The sequence below is a fragment of the Scyliorhinus canicula genome, chromosome 3 (genome assembly GCF_902713615.1).
Source record: "Scyliorhinus canicula chromosome 3, sScyCan1.1, whole genome shotgun sequence".
Classification (NCBI taxonomy): domain Eukaryota; kingdom Metazoa; phylum Chordata; class Chondrichthyes; order Carcharhiniformes; family Scyliorhinidae; genus Scyliorhinus; species Scyliorhinus canicula.
In genome coordinates, this window is record NC_052148.1 from 118,746,703 (window position 1) to 118,770,807 (window position 24,105).

The 24,105-nt window shown below is 49.7% G+C and overlaps 1 protein-coding gene across 2 annotated transcripts in view; it reads left to right on the top strand.

Moving 5' to 3' along the window:
- The window catches only part of LOC119963724, a 181,302-nt gene that overhangs the window by 53,439 nt on the left and 103,758 nt on the right, over positions 1-24,105 (top strand). For both annotated transcript variants that reach the window (XR_005460140.1, XM_038793033.1), the window contains exons 9-10: positions 12,773-12,850; positions 21,290-21,350. Coding sequence is in view for 1 of the 2 variants with exons in the window: in XM_038793033.1 (XP_038648961.1) it covers positions 12,773-12,850; positions 21,290-21,350 (139 nt within the window). In the remaining variant the exon portion in view is untranslated. The remainder of the gene's footprint in view (positions 1-12,772; positions 12,851-21,289; positions 21,351-24,105) is intronic.

The following is a 24,105-nucleotide window of genomic DNA, read 5'->3' on the forward strand; positions in this document are numbered from 1 at the left end:
ATACAAAAAACAACCAAACCCAAAGCCCATCCCCCCTCTAATCTGCAAGACAAAGTTACCTTTAGCCATCCAAACAGCCCCTTATTACACATAGCACTACTTTTACTTATACAGCCCAGCACAACAAATCGCCACCACAGTATTCTCCATGGCTTCAGTGTCTTTTAATTCGCCTCCAGCCTCTTTCCTTTAATAAAAGTCCATACTTCATCTGGTGTTTCGAAGTAGAAGTCCCGTTCCTCATGTGTGACCCACAGATGTCCCGGGTGCAGCATCCCAAACTTCACTCCCTTCTTAAAAGGGCCGTTTTTGCCTGATTAGACCCAACTCACCTCTTGGCCAGCTCCGCGCCATGGTCCTGGAGACATAGTCGTATCTGAGCTGGCGCCTGCGGGCAGGATGTGTGTGAGATGGGTGCCTAAGAGATCGGCAGGTTTCCTGACTATCACTGTGATTAACAATGTAATGTTGGATATTAAGTGAAGCATCCATTTGAATAGATAAGGCAAATGACTTATCTTTCAATACAAATACATCACATTTCATACTATTGTTGTGAAGAGTGGGTTACATTTGAAGAAGTGCGGCAATATAATAAGGCGGGCAACAACTTTATAAATATGCCACCAAGTCATCAAACCTGACTTGACCCACAGTCTCAATTGATCCCACTCCAAATATTTCAGATTAAGAAGTTCACAATTCTCACCTTGGGAATTGACAGCTCATTCAGGCTGTGGAGACTTGATGTGGAGTTGCTAGCGGACAAAACGATCTGTGGGTGGGTTAACAAGTCCATCCAAAACTACCTGGAAGCAAGTGATATGGGGGAGGTCTCCGCAGCTACGGTTTGGGAAGCTCCGAAGACAGTAGTCAGAGGGGAATTAAATGAGTCGGAACCCCTGGCTGGGGTGGAGGGGATGAGGCAGATTTTGGGTCAGTTGAGATTTCTGAGGGCAGATGAGGATCTGGTGGAAGGGCTGGAAGCCCCAATTGAGATTGAGGAAATAATCAAGGAGCTGGAGGGCATGCAGTCGGGCAAGGCCCCGGGGCCGGTCGGCTACCCGGTGGAATTCTATAAGAGGTTTTCAGAGATATTGAGCCCACTGCTGGTGAGGACATTTAATGAAGCAAGAGAGAAGGGAGTCCTCCCCCCAACAATGTCACAGGCCTCAATTTCATTATCCTGAAACGGGAGAAGGATCCGGAGCAATGCGGGTCACACAGGCCAATTTCTCTACTGAATGCTGGCTAAGATACTGGCCACAAGGATAGAGGATTGTGTCCCGGAGGTGATAGGGGAAGACAAGACAGGATTTGTAAAGGGCAGGCAACTCAAGGCCAAGGTTCGAAGGCTTTTGAATGTTATTATGATGCCCTCAGAAGGAGGGGAGGTGGAGGTGGTGGTAGCGATGGATGCGGAGAAGGCTTTTGATTGGGTGGAGTGGAATTCCGTGTGGGAGGCGCTGGGAAGATTTGGGTTTGATGAGGGCTTTATTGACTGGGTGTGGTTGCTCTATCAGGCACCAGTAGCGAGTGTGCATACGAACCGGCTGAGGTCGGGAGGAGGCAAGGGTGCTCCCTCTCCCTGTTACTGTTTGCTCTGGCCATAGAGCCATTGCCCATGGTGTTGAGCCTCTTGGAATTGGAAAGGGCTGGTTCGGGAGTGGGGTGGAGCACTGGGTCTCGCTTTATGCAAATGACCTGCTCTTGTATATTTCAGACCCGTTGGAGGGGATGGGGGAAGTAATGCAAATCCTGGGGAATTTGGCTATTTTTTGGGGTATAAATTGAACATGGGGAAGAGCAAGATGTTCGAGGTCCAGGCAAGAGGACAGGTCAAGAGACTGGGAGAGCTGCCACTTAGAATGGTAGTGAAGAGCTTTCGTTATCTGGGAATCCAGGTGGCCCGGGAATGGTAGGCACTGCACAAGTTAAACCTCTCCCGGTTGGTAGAACAAATGGAAGGGGACTTTAAGAGATGGAGCATGCTCTCGCTATCATTGGCGGGGAGGGTACAGACCGTGAAAATGTCGGTCCTCCCCAGATTTCTGTTTGTCTTTGAGTGCCTCCCCATCTTCATCCCAAAGGCCTTTTACAAGTGGGTGAATCAGGTGATTTTGTTCTTTGTGTGGGTGGGTAAAACCCCGCGAGTGAAGAAAGTGTTGCTGGAGCACAGTCGGGGGGAGGGTGGGTTGGCGCTGCTGAACTTCTGCAATTTCTACTGGGCGGCTAATATAGCCATGATTAGGAAGTGGGTAGTGGGGGAGGGGTCAGTATGGGAGATGATGGGGGCGGCGTCATGCAAAGACACCACTGGGAGCACTGATTTTTTTTTATAAATGTTTTTTTATTGAGTTTTCATATTTTATATATGACAAATTACAAGTTATTAGAGAGAGAGAAAAAAAAAAAGGAAAAAAAGGAAAAAAAGGAAAACACAAAAATTTAACATGAATATTTACAGGTAAGCATCTTCATAACAATAATTGTGGCCGCCCCCTTTAGCCAGCATACATATTTTACATTCCCCAATATGGCCGAGGCACATGTTTATAGGCATTTATTTATAGTTTGGTTTTGGGCCTTGGCTTGCCATCAAACCCCCATACCGACCCCGTATCTCCCCCCCCCCCTCCCCCCGGCTACCTTCCCCCGATTCCCGTCCATTTTCCCCTGGTTCTTGGCCACCCGACTATTCTTCCTCATGTACGTTGGCCACAAACAGGTCCCGGAACAGTTGCATGAATGGCTCCCACGTTCTGTGGAAGCCGTCGTCCGACCCTCGGATGGCGAATTTGATTTTCTCCATTTGGAGAGATTCCGAGAGGTCGGACAGCCAGTCTGCAGCTCTGGGTGGTGCTGCTGACCGCCAGCCAAACAGGATTCTACGGCGGGCAATCAGGGAGGCAAAGGCAAGGGCGTCCGCCCTCCTCCCCAGGAATAGATCTGGCTGGTCTGAAACCCCGAAGACCGCCACTATCGGGCATGGCTCCACCCTCACCCCCACCACTTTGGACATAGCCTCGAAGAAGGCTGTCCAGTACTCCACAAGTCTGGGGCAAGACCAGAACATGTGGGCGTGGTTGGCCGGGCCTCTCTGGCACCGCTCACATTTGTCCTCCACCTCCGGGAAGAACCTACTCATACGGTTTCTCGTTAAGTGGGCTCTATGTACCACTTTTAGTTGCGTCAGGCTGAGCCTTGCGCACGTGGAGGTGGAGTTGACCCTATGCAGTGCTTCGCTCCAGAGTCCCCACCCTATCTCCATCCCCAGGTCGTCCTCCCATTTCCTCCTTGTTGCGTCCAGTACGGTGTCGTCCCTGTCTACCAGTCGGTCATACATGTCACTACAGTTCCCTTTCTCTAGGATACTTGCGTCCAGTAGGTCTTCCAATAGTGTCTGTCGTGGCGGTTGTGGGTACGTCCTTGTCTCCTTTCGTAGGAAGTTTTTGAGCTGCAGGTACCGTAGCTCGTTCCCCCCAGCTAGCTGAAATTTCTCTGTCAGTTCGTCCAGTGTTGCGATCCTGTCGTCCGTGTATAGGTCCCTGACTGTCAGTGTCCCCCCGTCCTGCCTCCACCTTTTGAAGGTGGCGTCGGTCAGTGCTGGTTTGAACCTATGGTTGTTGCAGATGGGAGCCTTGTCCGACATTTTGTACAGGCCAAATTGCTGCCGCAGTTGGTTCCAGGATTGGAGGGTGGCTGTCACCACTGGGCTGGTGGAGTGTTTTTTGGGTGGGGATGGGAGTGCTGCCGTGGCGAGGGCCCGGAGGGAGGTTCCCATGCAGGAGGCCTCCTCCACACGCACCCACTCGGCTTCTGGCTCCTGGATCCATCCCCTTACTCGCTCGGCTGTTGCCGCCCAGTGGTAGAATTGTAGATTCGGGAGGGCTAGCCCCCCCCTGGATTTTGTTTTTTGTATGACCTTCTTTGGGATCCTAGCATTTTTACCCCCCCCATACGAACGCCATGATATGTTTGTCCAGCGCTTTGAAAAAGGCCTTGGGGATGTAGATCGGAATGGATCTAAACAGGAAAAGGAACCTGGGCAGTACGTTCATTTTGATCGTCTGGACTCTCCCCGCGAGGGAGAGCGGGAGTGTGTTCCATCTTTGCAGGTCCTTTTTAACTTCCTCCGTCAGGCTGGTGAGGTTCCATTTGTGGATCCCTTTCCAGTCATGGGCTATTTGGATCCCCAGGTAGCGGAATTTATTTCGGGCTTGTTTGAACGGCAGCCCCTTTAGTGCTGCCCCTCCCCCCCTTGCGGGTGTACTGGGAAGATCTCACTTTTGCTCATGTTGAGTTTGTAGCCCGAGAAGGCTCCAAACTCTTTCAGGAGCGCTATGATTCCGTCCATGCTGCTTTGTGGGTCCGAGATATAGAGGAGCAGATCATCCGCATAGAGTGAGACTCTGTGCTCTCCACCTCCCCTTCGGATCCCCCTCCAATTTTTTGCTGCCCTGAGCGCGATTGCTAGAGGTTCGATTGCTAGTGCGAACAGCAGCGGGGACAGTGGGCATCCTTGTCTGGTGCCCTTGTGCAGCTCGAAGTATTGGGAGTTGGTATTGTTGGTCCGTACACTCGCCATGGGAGCGTTGTATAGGAGCTTTACCCAAGCGGTGAACCCTGCTCCAAGCCCGAACCGCTCCAGTACCTCTATGAGGTATTTCCATTCGACTCTGTCGAAGGCCTTTTCTGCGTCCAGGGAGACGATCACCTCTTGTGTTCTCTCCCCGGAGGGGGTCATTATCACGTTCAGCAGGCGCCTGATGTTCGCGGTAAGCTGTCTACCTTTGACGAAGCTCGTCTGGTCCTCTGTGACCACCTCAGGTACACAGTCTTCTAGCCTTTTGGCTAGGATTTTGGCCAGTATTTTGGCGTCTGCGTTCAGCAGAGATATGGGTCTGTATGACCCACATTCCGTTGGGTCTTTGTCTTTCTTAGGTATCAGCGAGATTGAGGCCTGTGCTAACGTGGGTGGCAGTGTGCCCCTAGCTAGCGAGTCTGTGAACATCTCCCGCAGGTGCGGGGCCAGCGCTGTCGCGAATTTTTTGTAGAAGTCCGCCGGGAATCCGTCCGGTCCCGGCGCCTTCCCCGTCTGCATGGAGCTAATGCTGTCCATGATCTCTCCCAGTGCTAGTGGTGCTTCCAGATCCCGTTTTCTGCCCTCTCCCACGACTGGTATGTCCAGTCCATCAAGAAACTGGTTCATCCCAGCCTTCCCCGTTGGGGGCTCCGAGGTGTATAGCTCTTGGTAGAAGGCCTTGAAGGTTTTGTTAATCCTCTCTGGTTCTGTTTCCCACGTGCCTCTGGTATCTCTGATTTGCGCAATTTCTCTGCTGGCTGCCTGCTTTCTCAGCTGGTGTGCCAACAGGCGGCTGGCTTTGTCTCCGTGTTCGTACAGGGCCCCGCGTGCCTGGCGGAGTTGGTGTACTGCTTTCCTGGTGGAGAGCAGGTCAAAGTTCCTTTGTAATTCTTTTCTCTCCGCCAGGAGCTCTACGGTCGGGGCCTCGGAGTATTTACGGTCTACCTCCAGTATGGAGTCGACCAGCTTCTGCCTAGCCACCCTTTCCTCCCTATGTCTTTGCGCTTTGTAGGCAATGATTTCTGGGAGCACTGATAACGGCACCTCTAACGTTCTCACCAGCCCGATACTCCACAAGTCCGGTGGTGGCAGCTCTGAGAATCTGGGAGCAATGGAGGAGATATAAGAGAGTGGAGGGAACATCAGTCTGGACCCCGATTTAAAATAATCATCGGTTTGTACTGGGTAGGCTAGATGGTGGGTTCCAGAGATGCAAAGGCAGGAATTAGAAGGATGGGGGATCTATTTATAGATGGGAGCTTTCCCAACTTGAAAGCCTTGGAGGATAAATTTGAATTGCCAGCAGGGAATGGGTTTAGGTATTTTCAGGTGCCAGACTTCCTGAGAAAACAGGTGCCGGCCTTTCCGCTGCTGCCGCCACGGGGGATACAGGTTAGAGTAGTTTCCAGTACCTGGGTGGGAGAGGGGAAGGTATCAGATATTTACCAGGAGCTTCCAGAGGCGGAGGAAACTCCGGTGGAGGAGCTTAAGGGCAAGTGGGAGGATGAGCTAGGAGGAGAGATAGAGGCGGGTCTATAGGCGGATGCCCTAAGCAGGGTTAATACAACCTCATCATGTGCCAGGTTTAGCCTGATACAATTTAAGGTAGTCCACCGGGCACACATGACAGCAGCTAGGATGAGCAGGTTTGTTAGGATAAGTGTGCGAGGTGCGCGGGAATCCCAGCAAATCATCTCCACATGTTTTGGGCATGCCCGAAGCTTAGAGGGTTTTGGCAGGGTTTTTCTAAGGCAATGTCCACAGTGCTAAAAACACAGGTGGTGCTGAGTCCGGAGGTAGCGATCTTTCGGGTGTCGGAAGAATCGGGAGTTCAGGGGGCGAAAGGCTGACGTTTTGGCTTTTGCCTCCCTGGTAGCCTGGAGACGGATCTTGTTAATGTGGAGGGACTCAAAGCCCCCGAGTGTAGAGACCTGGGTTAGTGACATGGCTGGGTTTCTCAGTCTTGAAAAAATAAAGTTCGCCTTCAGAGGGTCAATGTTAGGGTTCGCCCGGAGGTGGCAGCCGCTCATCGACTTTCTCTGGGAAAATTAAAATGTCAGCAGATGCAGTATTCCGTGGGGAGGGAGGGCTGGATTGTTGTTGTATGGTTGGGATGTGTGAAGATTGGGATGGGGGTGGAAATGTTTATTATACCATGTGGATGTCATTGTTAATATTATTTTAATAAAAATTTTCAAATACCTTAATAAAAACATTTTTAAAAAAGACCACGGAGCAGAATTAGGCCATTCGGCCATTCAATTATGGCAGATAATGTTTCTCATCCCCATTGTCATGCCTTTTCCCCATAACCCCTGATCCCCTTCTTAATCAATATCATATCTATCTCTGTCTTAGAGAAACTCAGTGATTTGGCCTCCACTGCCCTCTGCGGGAATGAATTTCACAGATTCACCACTCTCTGGCTGAAACAATTCCTCTTCATCTCAGTTTGTAAGGATCATCCCGTCAATCTGAGGCTGTGCCCTTGGGTTCCAGTCTCTCCTACTAGTGGAAATATCTTTTCCACGTCCACTTTATCGAGGCCTCAGTTTTTCTGTAAGCTTCAATGAGATCCCTCCCTCATCCTTCTAAACTCCATCGAGTACAGACCTCGAGTCTTCCTGAACAAACCTCTTGTTTTTGAATCTCCTGGCTGAAATCAATTTGAAGTGACAAAGACACTGAACAAGGATCAATAATTTTTTTTGCTGCTTGCTTACAAGAGACTTCAAATCTGGCATCCCCCGGTTTTTTTCCCCCCAGAAATTAAATGTCATCCAAAATATTTCTATGACAAGCCCTTCATTCCAGGAATCATTCTTGTGAACCTCCTCTGGTCCCTCTCTAAGGCCAGCACATCCTTCCTTAGATACGGGACCCAACACTGCTCACCATATTCCAGATGGGGTCTCATCAGAGCCTTATACAGCCTCAACAGTACATCCCTGCTCTCGAATTCTAGCCCTCTTGAAATTAATGCTAACATTGCATTTGCCTTCCTAACTGCCAACTGAACCTGCACGTTAACCTTAAGTGAATCCTGATCTAGGACTCATTTCCCCATATAGAAAATAGTCTATGTTTCTTTTCTTCCTTGCCTCACACCTTTCCACATTGCATTCCATGTGCCACTTCTTTGCCCACTCATATTACTGGCAACTCTGCTGAAACCCTGCATGAGCTGTATCAGAACAAAGCCTGGAAATAGACAGAAGCATTTGATCTACCAACTCAAAACTAGGCATCCATAAGGTGCTATGGGCTATTAGCAGCAGCAGAACTATATTCAACCACAACCCAACCCTACCATTGCAACCAAGCCAAGGGATCAGCCCTGGTGCAAGAGGTCATGCCACCAGCAGCACCAGACACATAATATAATAATAATTTTTACTGTCACAAGTAGGCTTACATTAACACTGCAATGAAGTTACTGTGAAAATCCCCTAGTTGCCACATTCTGGCATCTGTTCGGGTACACAGAGGGAGAACTCAGAATGTCCAAATTACCTAACAAGGACATCTTTCAGGACTTGTGGGAGGAAGCCAGAGCACCTGGAGAAAACCCACGCTGACATGGGGAGAACGTGGAGATTCTGCACAGGCAGTGACCCAAGCCGGGAATCGAACCTGGGACACTGGCACTGTGAAGCAACAGTGCTTACCACTGTGCTATCTTGCCGCTAAAAATTAGGTGTTAACCTGGTGAAGTTACAACACAGGACTACTTGCTTGTTCAACAACGAAAGCAGCATGCTGTAAACAGAGCTATGTGATCTCACAACGAACATATCAAATTTAAGCTCTGGCATATCCAGGGGTGAATGGTGGTGGTCAATTAAACAACTCACTGGTGGAGGAGGTTCCACAAATGTTCCCATCCTCAATGATGGAGGAGCCCAGCATGTATGTGCAAAAGGCAAGGCTGAGGCAATTCGCAACAATCTTCAGCCAGAGGTGACTGAATGATCCATCTCGGTCTCCTACAGAGGTCTCCAGCGTCACCTATGTCAGTCTTCAGCCAATTTGATTCACACTGGACAGAAAACCAATCCCACAATCGTGATCTAATGGGAGAAGCAGTAAGTGTGGTAGTAAGTGAGACTTGCTGGGTGCTTTCCAGTGGCCGATCCGGCGAGACTGCTACCGATGTCTAACGTCAATTAGGCCCGGTAATGGTGCCCCATGGGCTTCAGGCAGAAATGGCTCTCGCCAGCTGATTCACTTGGACCGTGCTAGGCTGCTCCCCACTAACCAGAGGGAGCAGCATTTAAACTGACCTGACAGAATAAACCCCAGACAGCACGCAGCCATGCCACCACGCAGACCGACCCCAAATTTCGGTGATGTTGTCCTGGCCCGACTGTTGGACACAGTGGAGTTGCGACAGGACACCCTTTTCACACGAGAGGGTTGGACAGTCAGCCACAGGTCAATTAACGGCATCTGGGAGACAGTGGCAGCAGCCGTCAGATTGGGGAGTGTCACCATGGGGACGCCATCCAGTGCCAAAAGAAGCTGAACGACCTCCACCAGGTGAGTTGGCATCAGCCCCCTGCTACCGTTCCCGCCTGCCACCCCCAGATCTCCCCCCCTCCCCGACCACGAGCAGGTGGTTGTCACAACATCACCCCGGTGGGGTGCCGAACATCAGAGCTGGGTCCCAGTTAGATGCCGAGCCTCTGGACCAGGTTATACAGACGCTAGGGTACAGTTGTGAAATTCAGCAGGGGTGTCTGGGGGGGAATGGGTGGCAAGAGGAGAGGGGTGAGAGGATGGAGCCCTGTACTATGAGAAGCGGGCGAGGATGAGGGCCTCACTGGTCCTCTGGGTATGCCGGACCCACGCAGTGCGGTGTTCTCCATCCTCCAGCTGCTCCCACAGGTCCTCTCCCGGTTCATTCTCCAGCTCCTCTTGGTCCAACCCCTCCCTGTCCTCCTCCTCAGATGTGGCCGCATGTCCCTCCTCCTCCACCTTCAGCAAGTCGCCCGCTTCTGTGCCAGGTTGTGGAGGGCCCAGCAGACCACCACAAAATGGGCGACCGTTTGCCGATTGTTGTGTTTGGTCCCTTGTACTTTATGAAGTAACTCTCCAAACCAGGATCCTTTTATTGTGTCTCGTGTTAGGATGGCAATTTGGTGCAGAGCACATTATGGAGTCGTGCTGCTCCTCTGGAACTTACACCTAGCATTGACCAATTACATGTCTGTCTTATTACTCACTCCTGTTTTTCAAAATGGCAGGATGTGCCTATCTTAATATCAGGATCCCAGGTCACATGGCCTGGGTCTGGAGACCACATGGTGTGTCTGTACTGCCATCTGCTGGTTGGAGGTCTCACACCATCCAACTATGATGTAACCCATAGGCATATCACCACAGTGGTGTACTGGAGTGCACCACCAGAGCGGTCGAGGCATCGGAACCTAATTTTGAGCAGCCCGATGCATCGCTCAAGACAGCCCGGGTGGCCATATGAACCTTGTTATACTAGGTCTCCACATCTGACTCCGGCCTCCATATCAGCGCCTTTAGCCAGGATCTCAGATGGTACAGCTTATCCCCCAAAAACCAACCTGCTACCCTAAGGTGTTCCTTGAAGACACTGGGGATTTTCGCAGTGCAGAATGCCCCAGAATGCAGCTGTAGTGCACACCCCCGGGGAAGCGTGCACACACGTGTATGATCGGAGGTGGTGCTCACACACAAGTTGAAAATTCAGGGAGTGGAGCTCCTTCCTGTTAATGAAGTGGAACCCCTCCCTTGACCCAGTGCAAGACAAAATGTGTGCCATTTATTACGCCCTGGACCTGGGGCATCCCGGCGATGGCGGAGAATCCCGCTGCCCAGTCATCCTGATGGACTTGGTCCAGGTCAAAGTTTATATAATCAGCTGCCAGGACAAACACTTGTGGGCTGTACATTGTGAGATGCCACACAAGTCCCTGCTCGAGCCCAGGAATGAAAACAAAGCGTACAAGTTCAGGGCTATGATGGCCTTGACGGCTAGCAAGAGCGGGTATCCTCCTCCTCCATGTGGTATGGACATGGCACAGGTGCCTCACCGTCCCCTTGTGGAGGCGGAGCCTCCTGTGGCACCTGCTGTCCGATATCTCCTCAAATGACCAGTGACACCTGTACATCTTGGGCGCCCCCTCTGGGTCCCTTCCTGGCCTGATGGGTGAGCAGGTCTTCAAGATGTGGGGTGGGCCCCTGCACATGGGCTGTCACCTCGATCTTCCGTCAATGCTGCTGCCTCTGTCTTCTCAATACCATCCACAATGTGATATCTGTAATTAGAGAGAGTGAGAGCCCAACAATCAGTTATGGCTTCAACCCCGGGACCTGTGGGTTCCCCAAGCCTCCCCCACCCTTACTTTCCTCGCCTTCTCCCAGGGTGCCATCCAACAAGCTGATTGCGCTGGGGGACCCTGCACTGCACATGCACCCCCCCCAGCCACAGCAGGAGTCCCTGGGCACGGCACCCTAGATCCTGGACCGGGCTCAGGTGCAGCCCCTCTCCATTCCACACACTTGCCCTCTGGCGGCGCGGGTTGTCCCCAGTGCTAAGGGCCGCTCTTGGGTGTTTGAATGTTGCCTGCTGCCTCTGTGGTGTTGACACCTCTAGTGTTCAGGCAAAGTGTCCAGGCCTCATGTTCTGATTGGAGGCAGTAACACTGATCTGTGACTTGGCATATCTACCTACAGGAATCCACTTGGGAGCTGTGAAGTGCTTATGTAAATAACAATACTTATTCCCTATTAGCGATAGCCTTCAGCTAGAGGTCGCCACTGTCAGAGGGAGTAAAAGTGACCTTCACCATATACCCTTGGGCAATAAAAGCAAATTACTACGGATGCTGGAACTGAAACCAAAGAGAAAATGCTGGAAAATCTCAGCAGGTCTGGCAGCATCTGTAGGGAGAGAAAAGAACTAACGTTTCAAGTCCATTGATTCTTTGTCAAAGCTAACAGTCAGAGAATGTGGGGAATATTTATACTGTGGAGTGAGAATGAAAGATGAGTCAGAGCCACAGAAACCCTGGGAAACTGGGAGCTAATAGCCAAAGAAACCAAGGGGAAAGAGTGCTAATGGCAGTCCCCAGAGAGAACAAAAGGTGTGAAAGGCCAAACAGCAGATAAACTCATATCAGAGGCTAAACTGTGACAGATGGAGACATCTGTAACCAAAACAGAACCTTAGAACAAGTCATTAAATAATTAAAAGTAACTTTTAACTGGATATTTCTCCTTTCAATTCGGGTTCAATATTTGGTGCATTAGTTATGTAATAGCTCCAAATGTTTAGACTTTAGCGTGGGTTTTGATTTTGTCCCTTAAAATGTAGGTTCTACTATAATGAGAATAATTTCTGTCACTCATGTACATGAATACAAGGAAAACTGGCAGGCAAAGATAATTATGTTATCAGCAATAGAACCAGAAGCTGTGGCCGCGATTCTCCAACCCGGCACCGGGTCGGAGAATCCTTCGCACCCTGCCGCCCCGACGCGGCTTCCCCATTCTCCGGCGCCATTTTTCGGGCGCCTGCGGGATCGCCACCACGCCGGTCCGGGGCCGTTGACAGCGCCCCCCCCCCCCGGCGATTCTCCAGGCTCCGATGGGCTGAGTTGCTGACGCGTTTGGCCGAGTCCCGCCAAACTCGCCTCCCACACGGCGGGACCTGGAAGGTGAGTGTGCGGGGGCCGTCCTGGGAGGTGGGGGGGTGGAGGGATCCGATCCCCGGGGGGGGGGGGGGGGGGGGAGCCACAGTGGCCTGGCCCGTGATCGGGGCCTACTTTACTCAGCGCCGGGCCCCTGTAGGGCTCTGCCATATTGCCCGGAACCCGGAGCGGAGAAGGTTACCCCCACACATGCGTGGAAATATACGTCGGCCGTTCCGCGCACGTGCGGACTCGCGTGGGTCGTTCTGCACCAGCTGGAGCTGTGGGGACCACTCCGGCGGCAACCTAGCCCCTTAGAAAGGGGAGAATTCCTTACTTTCGGGGGCCATTGATGCCAGAGTCATTAGCGGCAGTTTTCACGCCGCCATGGGGACCTAGCCTCATTATTAAAGAATCGCGCCCTGTATAATCCTGCAAAATATATTCTCAGTATCTAAGATTGCCTCAGTGTACATATCAGTATTCAGTTATGTTCTGTTCCTGTTTCTATTTCTGGTAGGTCACTTCCGATATTCACTCCTTGGACACCTGAAAAGCTGACTCTGCTTTCCTACAGCTCCCTGTTACGATATTACAGGTTGGAAACATGTTTTGCTGTTTCGTTGAGGAAAAAAAACAACAGTTGAAAATTAGCTTGAATGTTTCTTTCTTATTTATTGGAAAACATGTATGTTGATAGATTGCTAACTTTATAAACAATTAATCGCCATGATGGATCAATGAGTAATTAAATAGAAGTTCTTGGTTTTGCTTTCCTTTGCTTTTCTTTTCGAGATTATTAGTTTGTTCTTGGCTTTCCTGCAGAATATTCTTTTATTTTTAACTTCTTTTTGCCCCTCCTTTCCGCGGGTAGTTTCGCCTGATGGCGTGAGTCTCTATAAACATTGTTAACCCTTCAATATCTCACCTACATGGCTATCCCTGACATGTGACCTTGGACAGTGGGTATTGCCATGCTGTTCTCCCATAGTGAACTCTGCAAGGCCAGAACCTGCCTCACCTTAACATCCACGCAAACACAGCTTCCAACAGGGATTACTGAACAACACATTTTTTTATTCATTCACAAGATGTGGGTTTCACTGGCCAGCCAGCATTTATTGCCCATCCCTAATTGCCCTTGAGAGGGTGCTGGTGAGCTGCCTGAACTGCTGCAGTCCAATGCAATACTTTGATTTTTATGGGGTGTCATACCCCTGTATGATTTGTATGGAGTGTCTTACCTCTGTATGGGACTCATCCAGCTGGGGGTGATTGTTCTTTCGTACTGATTGGGCTGTGTGTTAACCAGCACTAGTACAGTAGTCCCCCGTTATACCGCGCTCCGCAATACCGCGGTTCGCGATATACGGCGGGGGGGCTTATGGACCCCAATTTACTTGACTCATTTTAAACTCTTTTCGAAACAGCACCTTTTTAGCCGCGATGATTACCCGCGATGATTAGACCGATTAGCAGCGTTGATTACCCGCGATGATTACTGTAGAACGATTAGCCGCGATGAGTAGCCGCAACCGATTAGCCCGATTACCCAGCCATAAAAGGGATACCTTTTCCAGTGCAGGTATTTTCGAGTTCAGTTACTGTCGTTCAAAATGTTTAAGCGCAAGTCTTACACAGTGAAGCAAAAGATACATTTGATAGACCGGCTTCGAAACGGGGAAACAAAGGCAAAATTATCCAATGAGACTGGTGTACCAGAGTCAACCCTCCGTGGGTGGGTGAAAGATGAGCCCAATTTAAGAACATATGTTGGGACAGTTTCTCAGAGTGAAGGGCTTACCAGGAAAAAGGCAAAGAACGCTAGTGACATTAACTTGGAGAAGGCTGTGTTCACCTGGTTTGTCCAGGAGCAGTCTGGTGGCACCCCCCTATCTGGACCTATCATCCGGACTCAGGCTGAGAAGTTCCATCACCAGCTCCACCCAGAGGACAGCAATTTCGTAGCCAGCAAGGGTTGGCTCCATCGGTTCCAGAAAAAACATGGGATAGGTGCAGTTACCATCAGTGGTGAACAGAGATCCGCCGACTCAGGAGCAGCAGCAGCCTTTCCCGACATCCTCAAGAACTACATGGTGCAAGAGGAGCTGACCCCAGAGCTCCAATGCAGATGAGTCAGGGCTCTACTGGAAGATGCTGCCTGACAAGACCCTAGCTGTCAAGGATGATGCCCACAAGACTCTGGGGTACAAGCAAGCCAAGAACAGGCTCACCATCCTGTTTGCCAGCAATGCCACGGGACCACACAAGCTGAAGCCATTGATTGTGGGCAAATTCAAGTCTCCTAGATGCTTTCACCACATCAACATGGAGAACCTACCCATTACCTACCGGAACTCTGGCAAAGCCTGGGTGACAGCTTCCTTATTTGAGGAGTGATTCTTCAAGTTCTTCGTACCCAGTGTCAGGGACCACCTTAGTGCCCGCAACTTACCGCAGAAGGCCACACACCTACTGGACAACTGCTCAGCCCACCCTCAGGGAGATGTTCTCAAGACCAGGGATGGGCAGATCCAAGTGCTCTATCTCCCAAAGAACACCACCAGCAAGATCCAGCCATGTGATGCTGGCATCATTCAGACCTTCAAGTCTGTATACAAAAAGGAACTGATCCTGGAAATGATAGACTCTCCTCTCACTGTCCCAGATTACCTGAACGCCATCACCATCAAGGATGCCTGTTATCTGGCAGGGAAGGCCTGGGGAGCTGTGACGGAGAAGACCATCGCCAACTGCTGGAACAAGGCCCTAGGAGCAGCACTCCCACGACCCCAACATTACCCGGATGAAGAGGACTTCGTAGGCTTTACGAAGCAGAGATCAGGGCAGCTGAGGAGAGGCTGGAGGACCACCTGGATAAGAACCTAACACTCCAGGATTGGGTGAACAGGTGGGCAGCAGCAGAGGACGACATGGCACCCGCAGAAACATTCACAGAGGAGGAGATCATCGACCAGGTCACCCAAGAGGAGGCAGAAGAAGAAGAAGAACCCCAGCCCACAGTGGCAAAGAGCCACTCGGATGCCATCACGCACCTGAAGTGGCTCATAGCATACACAGAGCAACAGGATTTCGACCCCATATACATCCTACACCTGAAGAACCTCCAGAGGCAAGCACAAGTCAAGATGAGGAAGGGGATGTGCCAGAAGAAACTCACAGACTTTTAAAAATGATTTTTAAAAATATGCTTGTAAGTACAATTTTAAGTATATTATTGTATGTATATATTATTGTATATATTTTAATAAATTTAAAACTTGATTTAAGACTTGAATGAACTTTGATGTTTTTTATTTAAAACGCCCTTCCATTCAGCAATGTTCAGCATAGTCAGCGATGTTTCCTCTCGTTCATTCATTTGGATATCTGCCATCTTGGATATCCGCGGCTCGGATACAACGCGGGTGGCTGTCTTGGACCCGAACACCCGCGGTATAACGGGGGACTACTGTATAACAGGTCCGCTGCTGTAGGTGAGAACCCTGAGATGTGTAACTGGGTCCTGTGTAAACAATCCTTTTATGCTGAATAAATGTCTTTCTTTGGAACTCTTTGGACTCCCCTTTGCCGTTTACTTCATTGGAGAGCAGGATGAATTGTAGTCGTTGCCTGCCTTCCCTGGTATGTTTATTATGAGTGTGGACTGAGGCACAGGCTTTTGTTGTTGTAAGGCCTTGTTTTTGGAACCTATATTGAAATGGCAAGTGAGTGCTGGGCTGAGGATCGATGCCGGCTTGTGGAGCGTGTGTGCTGGGAAAGTTCTGGGGTCTGCTGTATCTGGCAGTACCGGAGGCGATGCAACTTCAGGTGATGGCTGCACACCGTTTTTGTCTCTTTTCCATTTGTGGCCTTTTTGTGATGCTGGAATGCTGTGGGAATGGTTGGAGTTGCCCACCACCCTTTTGGGGTGTTGGGGTTTGTGAGTGAGATGTTGATTTTGAAAGATTGTTCCATGCTGGTTGGGACTATGCGATGGACTACAGCAGTATTTTACATGGCTATTGATGTTGCTGCATGGCTGCACGTTTTGTGCCTACAGACACTGTTGAGGTGTGTGGATCCTATATTCTTTTTGTGTGGTGTGCCTGATTAAGTTGGTACTATATCAATTCTGTGGTGACTGTTTGGTGGGTGCAGTTAATTTTCCCTTTTTTTTGAAAGCTGAGGTGAAAGTTTTTGGGGTATGTGGGGTGCAGGTTTTGGTGTTCTCTGATGATTTACTCCCCCCCCCCCCCCCAACCTGGTCCCCTTGTGGCTGAAAGTGTGCTAGTAAGGCCTTGTGTTGATGGACCAGATGCTATGGTGAGCATTGACTCCAGGCTTGGCTGTTAGCGGCTGTGGTTAGTGGGGGTATTGGGCCGGTTGCAAGTCGGCAGGGTCTGTCCTGTTTCCCTGTTTTTGGGGCACCTTGTTGGGCTCAACACGTTTTTGTCGACGACGTCTGGCCATTCTGTTTATTTTTGTACTGTTTTTTTTGTCCTCTTTGTTCTCAAGTTCTTTTATTTTGGCCTCTTCTGTCCATTGTTCCATGGTCGTTTTTGTGAGTTTTGGACTGGGGGCTGGTTACTGATTGGACTGAGTTAACCAGCACTAGTATAACAGATCAGCTGCTGCAGTTGCTGACAGAAAGGAGTGAGGACCGTTAGATGTGTAACTGGGTCCTGTGTAAATACTTGCTGTTATACTGAGTAAAAGTCTTTCTTATGAATTCTTTGGACTCCGGACTCCACCTTTGCTGTTTACTTCATGCAGTTAATTTTGAAGTTGCATGAATTCAATAGAAATTAAATTTGAGAGATCTGTACAAGGGAAGTTGCATGAAAACCAATCAAAGTGAATTCTGGCTAATAAAACGTGAATGACAGGTGTTTATTTTTAAATGTCATCACAATTCTTTTTGGGATGTTGGGATCGGACCACAGGCAACATCAACTCTCTGCCACCTCCGCCAACTGGCTTTTCATTTGTGAATCCAGACAGTGAGTGTCTTGGACACTATTTATTCCTCAACCAACATCACTTATCAAAATAGATGAGCTAGAAATGATGACATTGTTGTTTATGGGATGTTGCTGTACAGCAGTTGACTGCTGTGTGTGATCCATGACAACAGATCTTCAAAACTGCATTTTAAAATGTTCTGTAGAAGAGTCATTTAGATCTTAAACGTTGACTCGTATTTCTTTCCACAGATAATGCCAGACCTACTGAGTATTTTTCAGCTTTCATGTTTTATTTCAAAAATACTGGGTGGGGGAGGCGGCAAGGTGTCACAGTGGTTAGCACTGCTACCTCACGGCACGGAGGACCCGGGTTCGATACTGGTCCTGGGTTACTGTCCGTGTGGAGTTTGCACATTCTCCCCGTGTCTGCGTGGGTTTCACCCTCACAATCCAAAGATGTGTAGGTTAGGTGGATTGGCCACACTGAATTGGAAAAATGGATAATTGGGTACTCTAAATTAAAAAAAAATAAAAATACTGGGTGGGATTCTCCGTCGGCTGACACTGAAATCGTGAAAGGCGAATGGGCGGAGAATTGATTGTGACGGCAAAATTGTGGCCGTAGCTGGGCGCACGCCAGAATACCACGCTCTGGTGCCTTGACAGCGGCGCCAATGCGTTCTACTCCGCACGTATAGTAAATGCTGTTGGCATACCATTAGCAGGCATGACACGATATTCTCCGGAGCCTCTCCGACACTCAGCCTCCACTGGGGGGAATTACCAATGGCGAGTTTTACTTGTGGTTTTAAAAATCGGGAAACAGGTACCGTGGGTGACGAGAGAGGACGTAAGACATGGAGAGGTGCGACTGTGGGTTGCCTGACCTGCCACTGGCAGGGTTGGCTGTTTGGGGGAGGGGCGCAGCATGGGGAGTGACCCCCCCCTACTGGACCGGGCTGTCAGGGATGGACAGCCATTGCTGCAGTCTACAGGGCAGCCAACATGCAGCGCAATCCACTGTCTTCCCACCATGGTCCGTGGTTGTGCGGAGTGACACTGGCCGTATGGGTGACCACACCCCACCACCCGATCCGCCACACTTTCTCCGCCACCTGTTAGTGGGGCAGCACACGGCAATGCTCACAGTAGTCCGTGCAGGAGGGTGGCAGGGAGCTTATCGCTGGCATAACAAGTAACAGTAGAATCTCCAGCAGCAAAGGTGGAGTCCGAAGAGTTCATAAGAAAGCCGTTTATTCAGTGTAACAGCAGTATTTACACAGGTCCCAGTTACACATCTCGGGGTCCTCAGTCCATTCTGTCAGCAACTACAGCAGCTGATCTGTTATACTAGTGCTGGTTAACACAGTCCAATCAGTAACCAGCCCCCAGTCCAAAACTCACAAACCCCTCCCTGATGAACACAATGCATTCTATGCTCATTTTGAGCAGGAAACCATCAAACTGCTGTTGACTGCCCCATACCTACCGTCACAGCTTCCAAAGTCAGGTCAGCCTTCTTGAAAGTGAACCATCGGAAAATGTAGGATCCTGACGGAGTACCTGGTCATGCATTCAAGATCCTGTGTGACCAACTGGCAGATGTGTTCGTGGACATCCTCAACCTCTCCCTACTCCGGTCCAAGGTTTCCACCGGCTTCAAGAAGACCACCATCATACCAGTGCCAAACAAGAACCAGGCAATGTGCGTCAACAACTACCATTCGGTGGCCCTGACCCTTATCTTTATGAAGTGTTTCGAGATGTTGGTCATGAGACACATCAACTCCATACTCCCAGAACTGCAATTCACATGCCGGTGCACTGTAGGGACCATTTCCCTGGCCCTACACTCATCCCTGGAGCATCTCGACATCAAGGACTCCTACGACAGACTCCTATTCATTGACTACAGCTCCACCTTCAACTCCATAATCCCAGCCAAGCTCATATCAAAACTCCAAAACCTAGGACTTGGCTCCTCCCTCTGTAACTGGATCCTCGACTTCCTGACCCATAGACCACAGTCAATAAAGATAAACAACGACACCTCCTCTGCGATAGTCCTCAATACAGGGCCCCCGCAAGGCTGCGTACTTAGCACTCTACTCTACTCCCTGTACGCACACGCCTGTGTGGCACATTCTGGCTCTAAATCCATCGACAAGTTTTCTGATGACATGACCATAGTGGGTCGGATCTCGAACAATGATGAGTCAGAATATAGGAGGGAGATATAGAAACTAGTGGCGTAGTGTAATGATGACATTCCCTCCCTCAACGTCAGAAAAACTAAGGAGCTGGTCATAGACTTCAGGAAGCAAAATGTCATACACACCCCTGTCTGTATCAATCGTGCAGAGGTGGAGATGGTTGACAGCTTCAAATTCCGAGGTATGTACATCACCAGCAACCTGTCTTGGTCCACCCATGTCGATGCTACGATCAAGAAAGCACAAGAGCGCCTATACTTCCTCAGGAAACTAAGCAAATTCAGCATGTCCACATTGACTCTTACTAATTTTTACAGATGCACTATAGTATCTGGCTGCACCACAGCCTGGTATGATAACTGCTCGGCTGAAGAATGTAAGAAACTACAGAGCTCAGTCCATCACACAAACCCGCCTCCCATCCATTGACTCTGTCTACACCTCCTGCTGCCTGGGGGAAGCGGGCAGCATAATCAAAGACCTCCTCCCACCCAGGTTATTCTCTCTTCCATCGGGCAGGAGATACAAAAGCCTGAGAACACGCACTAACAAGTTCAAAAACAGCTTCTTCCTGAATGACACTCCAATGGACTGATCTGATCTCTTTCCACATCTTCTCGACTGAGTAGTACTGCACTCCGTATGCATCACCCGATGCCTGTGTCTATGTATTTACATTGAATACTTATGTATATCCTATGGCTTTTTTTTCATGCATGGAACAATCTATTGGGACAATATGCAGAACAATAATTTTCACTGTACCTCGGTACACGTGACAATAAATCTAATCCAATAAGTAGGGCCAGCCACTGGTACTCCTGGCAGCATGGATGAGCACAAGGGCCCGAGCCCCCCCCCCCACCCCCACCCCCACCGGACACTGGGGCCAGAGTAGCAGTGGAATTGCTGGGGGAGGGTGTGGGGATGGAGCGGGGGGGGGGGGGGGGGGGGGGGGGGGGGGATGCAGGGGCTGCAGTGCAGACCGGTGAAACTGGTTCGGCATAGGGGTACGTATCATCTAACACGTCTGACTTGAACCCCCTGCAGCCAATAGGCTTTGTAATCCAATCAGGACTGGTGGCCTTCATTCTAGTTGCCACTGCCCTGGGGCCGCAGGAGAAGGCTTACGAGGAGATCCTTCCTCCCTCTGCACCAGATGACCAAAGGTCAGGGGCATGGGGCTGAATTAGCACCAAAAGCTGAGCAATTACTAAATCAAATAACACAATTGCCTTACGGCAAATGATATAAGCGTGGAACACGGACTTCCCTTGGCCGCAGAAAACATGTGTCCTCCCCCCCATCACCCCCTATTACAAGGGTACCTTTGGGGTGTGGGAAGGGGTCTGCTGGAAAAGGCATAGGCAGGCAGTGCATTGTTTGGGGTGGGGGGTTGGGTGACCCTCGGGTGGGCTCGGAAGGTCTCTACCAGCATGGTCCTGGTGTGGTGGACCTTGGCCCACCACGGAGTTCACCACATCAGGTTCATGAATGCTGAGACCACAAATCATCAGTGTCCACATGATTTGCAGCCGCGGGGACCGGAGAATCGCAGGAGGCCGGAGCATAGGGCGCCAGGCTGGCTAAATAGATGCAAATTTGCATTTATTTATACCCCACCCCCCTCCCCAGGGCACCGACCCCAATTGTCCCTTGCCGCCCGATTCTCCGCCCCATTAGGGAATGCATTCCACTGTCTGGGTTGGAGAATCCCGCCCTATCTTTCACAGAGCGGACATTAGAGAAGCAATAATCACCAGCAACAATTTTGCTTGTAGAACATTTGAAAATTGTCCGGAAATCTTTCTTTACTGTAGAACTTGTGCAATGACATGTCCGTTTTGTTTGTCACAGATCAGGAACAGCAGTCGTTCCAGAAAGTTCCAGCTCTTCTTTTATAGTGGTTGTCAAATCAGTAAGTACGCTATTTTTCTCAATTTTTAACATTATGTATTATTATAATCGATGATGTCACATCAGGCAAAATGATGTTTTGAAGATAATCAAAATTGTTTGAAGTGTATTGTTTTATCAGTAAACAAAATATGGCTTTGCCTTTTTAATGTAGGTTGTTTTTTATCCTATGACATCTTGTCTATTAAATTAAAGCTCAAAGTTTGAAATGATATAATTGTAGACTGGATCAATGCTCTACTACAATGAGTATAATTGACAATGAATAGCAATCCCATGGTACCCTTTGACTGTAAAAACACTTTTGATTTAATTCTAAAAGCAAAATACTACAGATACTGTAATCTGAGACAAAACAGAGTAAACTGGACAAATACAGCAGATCTGGCCTGTAGGGAGAGAAAGTGTTTCGAGCCTGTTTGACTCTTGTCAGAAGTTTTGACTTAATTACGGGCGTGGTCTATCGGCGACACCCCCGTTCGGGCTAATGGAGGTGCAGCCTATCCAGTCGATGCTGGTGATCCCTCTGCTGGGATCGGCACGCCTTGCGAGATCTAATGGGATCTCGCGTCATTACGATCTGAATCCTGCCCATTGTGGGCGCGACCAGTATTTGGCAAACCTGCATATTACAGCGAGGCACCATAAGACACAGGAGCAGAATTAGGGCATTCGGACCATCGAGTCTGCTCCTCCATTCAATCATGGCTGATATGTTTCTCATCCCCATTCTTCCGCCTTCTCCCCATAACCTCTGATCCCCTTATTAATCAAGAACATATCTATCTCTGTCTTAAAGACTCTAACATGCACTTGACTGATCTACCAAGGCCCTTGGATCTAACCACTTTGCCTCAGAGATCTCACTACTGGCCCCACAAATAGGGATGAGATAGAACGACACTTGGGGGGGTCTCCCAGGAGATCGGAGGCCCCTGGGTGTTTGGCCTCTGGGCAGGGTGGCACTGTGGAATTTCTGGTGTCACCTTGGCACTGCCAACCTGGCACCCCGCGGTGCCCGCTGAGGCCCCGAATTGCAACAAAATCCCATTAGATAGGGCTGTTCCTCCTCGGCACTGTGAGTGCCAGGAAACACACGGCTAAGCATGCTCAACATGATTTGGCGAGATCGCATTCTATGTTTTTTAACAGGGGCCACATTGCACATTTAGAGAGATGCATGTGCACTGAATTTGTGATCCCTGATTTTGTGAGTCTAACTTCTTGAGTCAGGATAAAAGGGGTTTTCCTGTGATACAGGTTCATCTGTGTATGCAGCTCATGGAGCAGACCAAACTGTATTTTGTAGCGGACGTCTCTCCTCCTAATAGGTAGGTTTCTCGCATGGGAAAACATTGCCCAGTGAAATTGGCCGGTAACACAATTGGCTGGGGAACTCGGATGTGGTGAGGTAACCAATCTTGAAGGTAAGTATCTCATCGTCAAATGGGCTATTCTGGGGTTGCAGAGAAATCTGCTAATTGCTCACAATGGTATTCCTATGCCCTTTTCCATTGAAGGGGGTCCTGAAAGGGTTGTCTCAAGGGAGGATGCTCAAATTGAGGCTTAAGCCTACCCTCCAGAGAAATGATCCTGAGCCAGATGAATGTCACCATGTAAATATAATCAGTCAGCTTATGTCTGGCTGCAAATAGGGAATACATTTTATGATATCAGGAATAGGGCGGGGGTAGGTAAATATGCTTTCCTATTACATACATTTCTTGCACTGGCTGAGGTTATTCAATCAGGCCCTCGCCTGAGGTGTGGTGATCGTCAGGTTAAATCACCACCAGTCAGCTCTCCTCCTCGGAACTGAGCACCATAGAGGCCAGGCCTGTTGGTTGAAGACTGAATTTACCTGATGGAATACATCCCAGGAATCTTTTGAGGGAGAGCCAGGACATTGTGGGACATGTGGACGAAGGGCTTGAAGGTACCGCAAGATGAAGGTCAGCCAGAGATCCAGTTGCCCCAATTGAGGCAGATGCCAACCAAGGACTCGCACTTTCCAGCTGGATGAACCAGAAGAGGAGGATTGTATGCAACTGAATTGTGCTGTGGCACCCCGAGTGGCCCTCATTAAGATAACTGTGCAGGTTAATGGCCGTCCATTAGATAGGAACTAGACACTGGAGCTGTGGGAATGGGGTCCCGCCAACCCCATTTTCCTGTTCGGCGCGCTCTCGCCAGCAGTGGGGTTCTCCATTTCCCACAGCCAGCCAATGGGATCTCCCATTGTGGGCCACCCCACGCCGTCGGGAAATGCACGGGCATGGATGCGCTGCCGGCGCATTACAAAGAAAATTTGTAATGATTAACACACACACACAAGGGTTTGTTTCAATGCACCTGGTTACCCTTTGGTGTGCATTCAGCAGTTTATTGCAAGATATACCCAAAGCAATGGTATATCTAGATGATGTTTTGGCCACAGGGGTTTCCCAGGAAGAACATTTTGCAAACCTTGAAGAGGTGCTTAGGAGATTCAAAGAGACAGGAGTGTGACTTACAAGAGAGAAGTGTACCTTTCAGACCCACAAGGTCACTTACCATAGATTTCCTATAGTGCAGAGGGAGTTCATTTGACCTATCGAGACTGAAGCGACCCTGAAAGAGCATTCTACCTAGGCCCACTCCCCTAGCCTATACCTGTAACCCCACCTAACCTCCACTAAGGGTCAATTTAGCATGACTAATCCAATAAACCTGCAGCAGTGTCAACCACTGTCACCCGTTATCTTGAATTTAAAGTC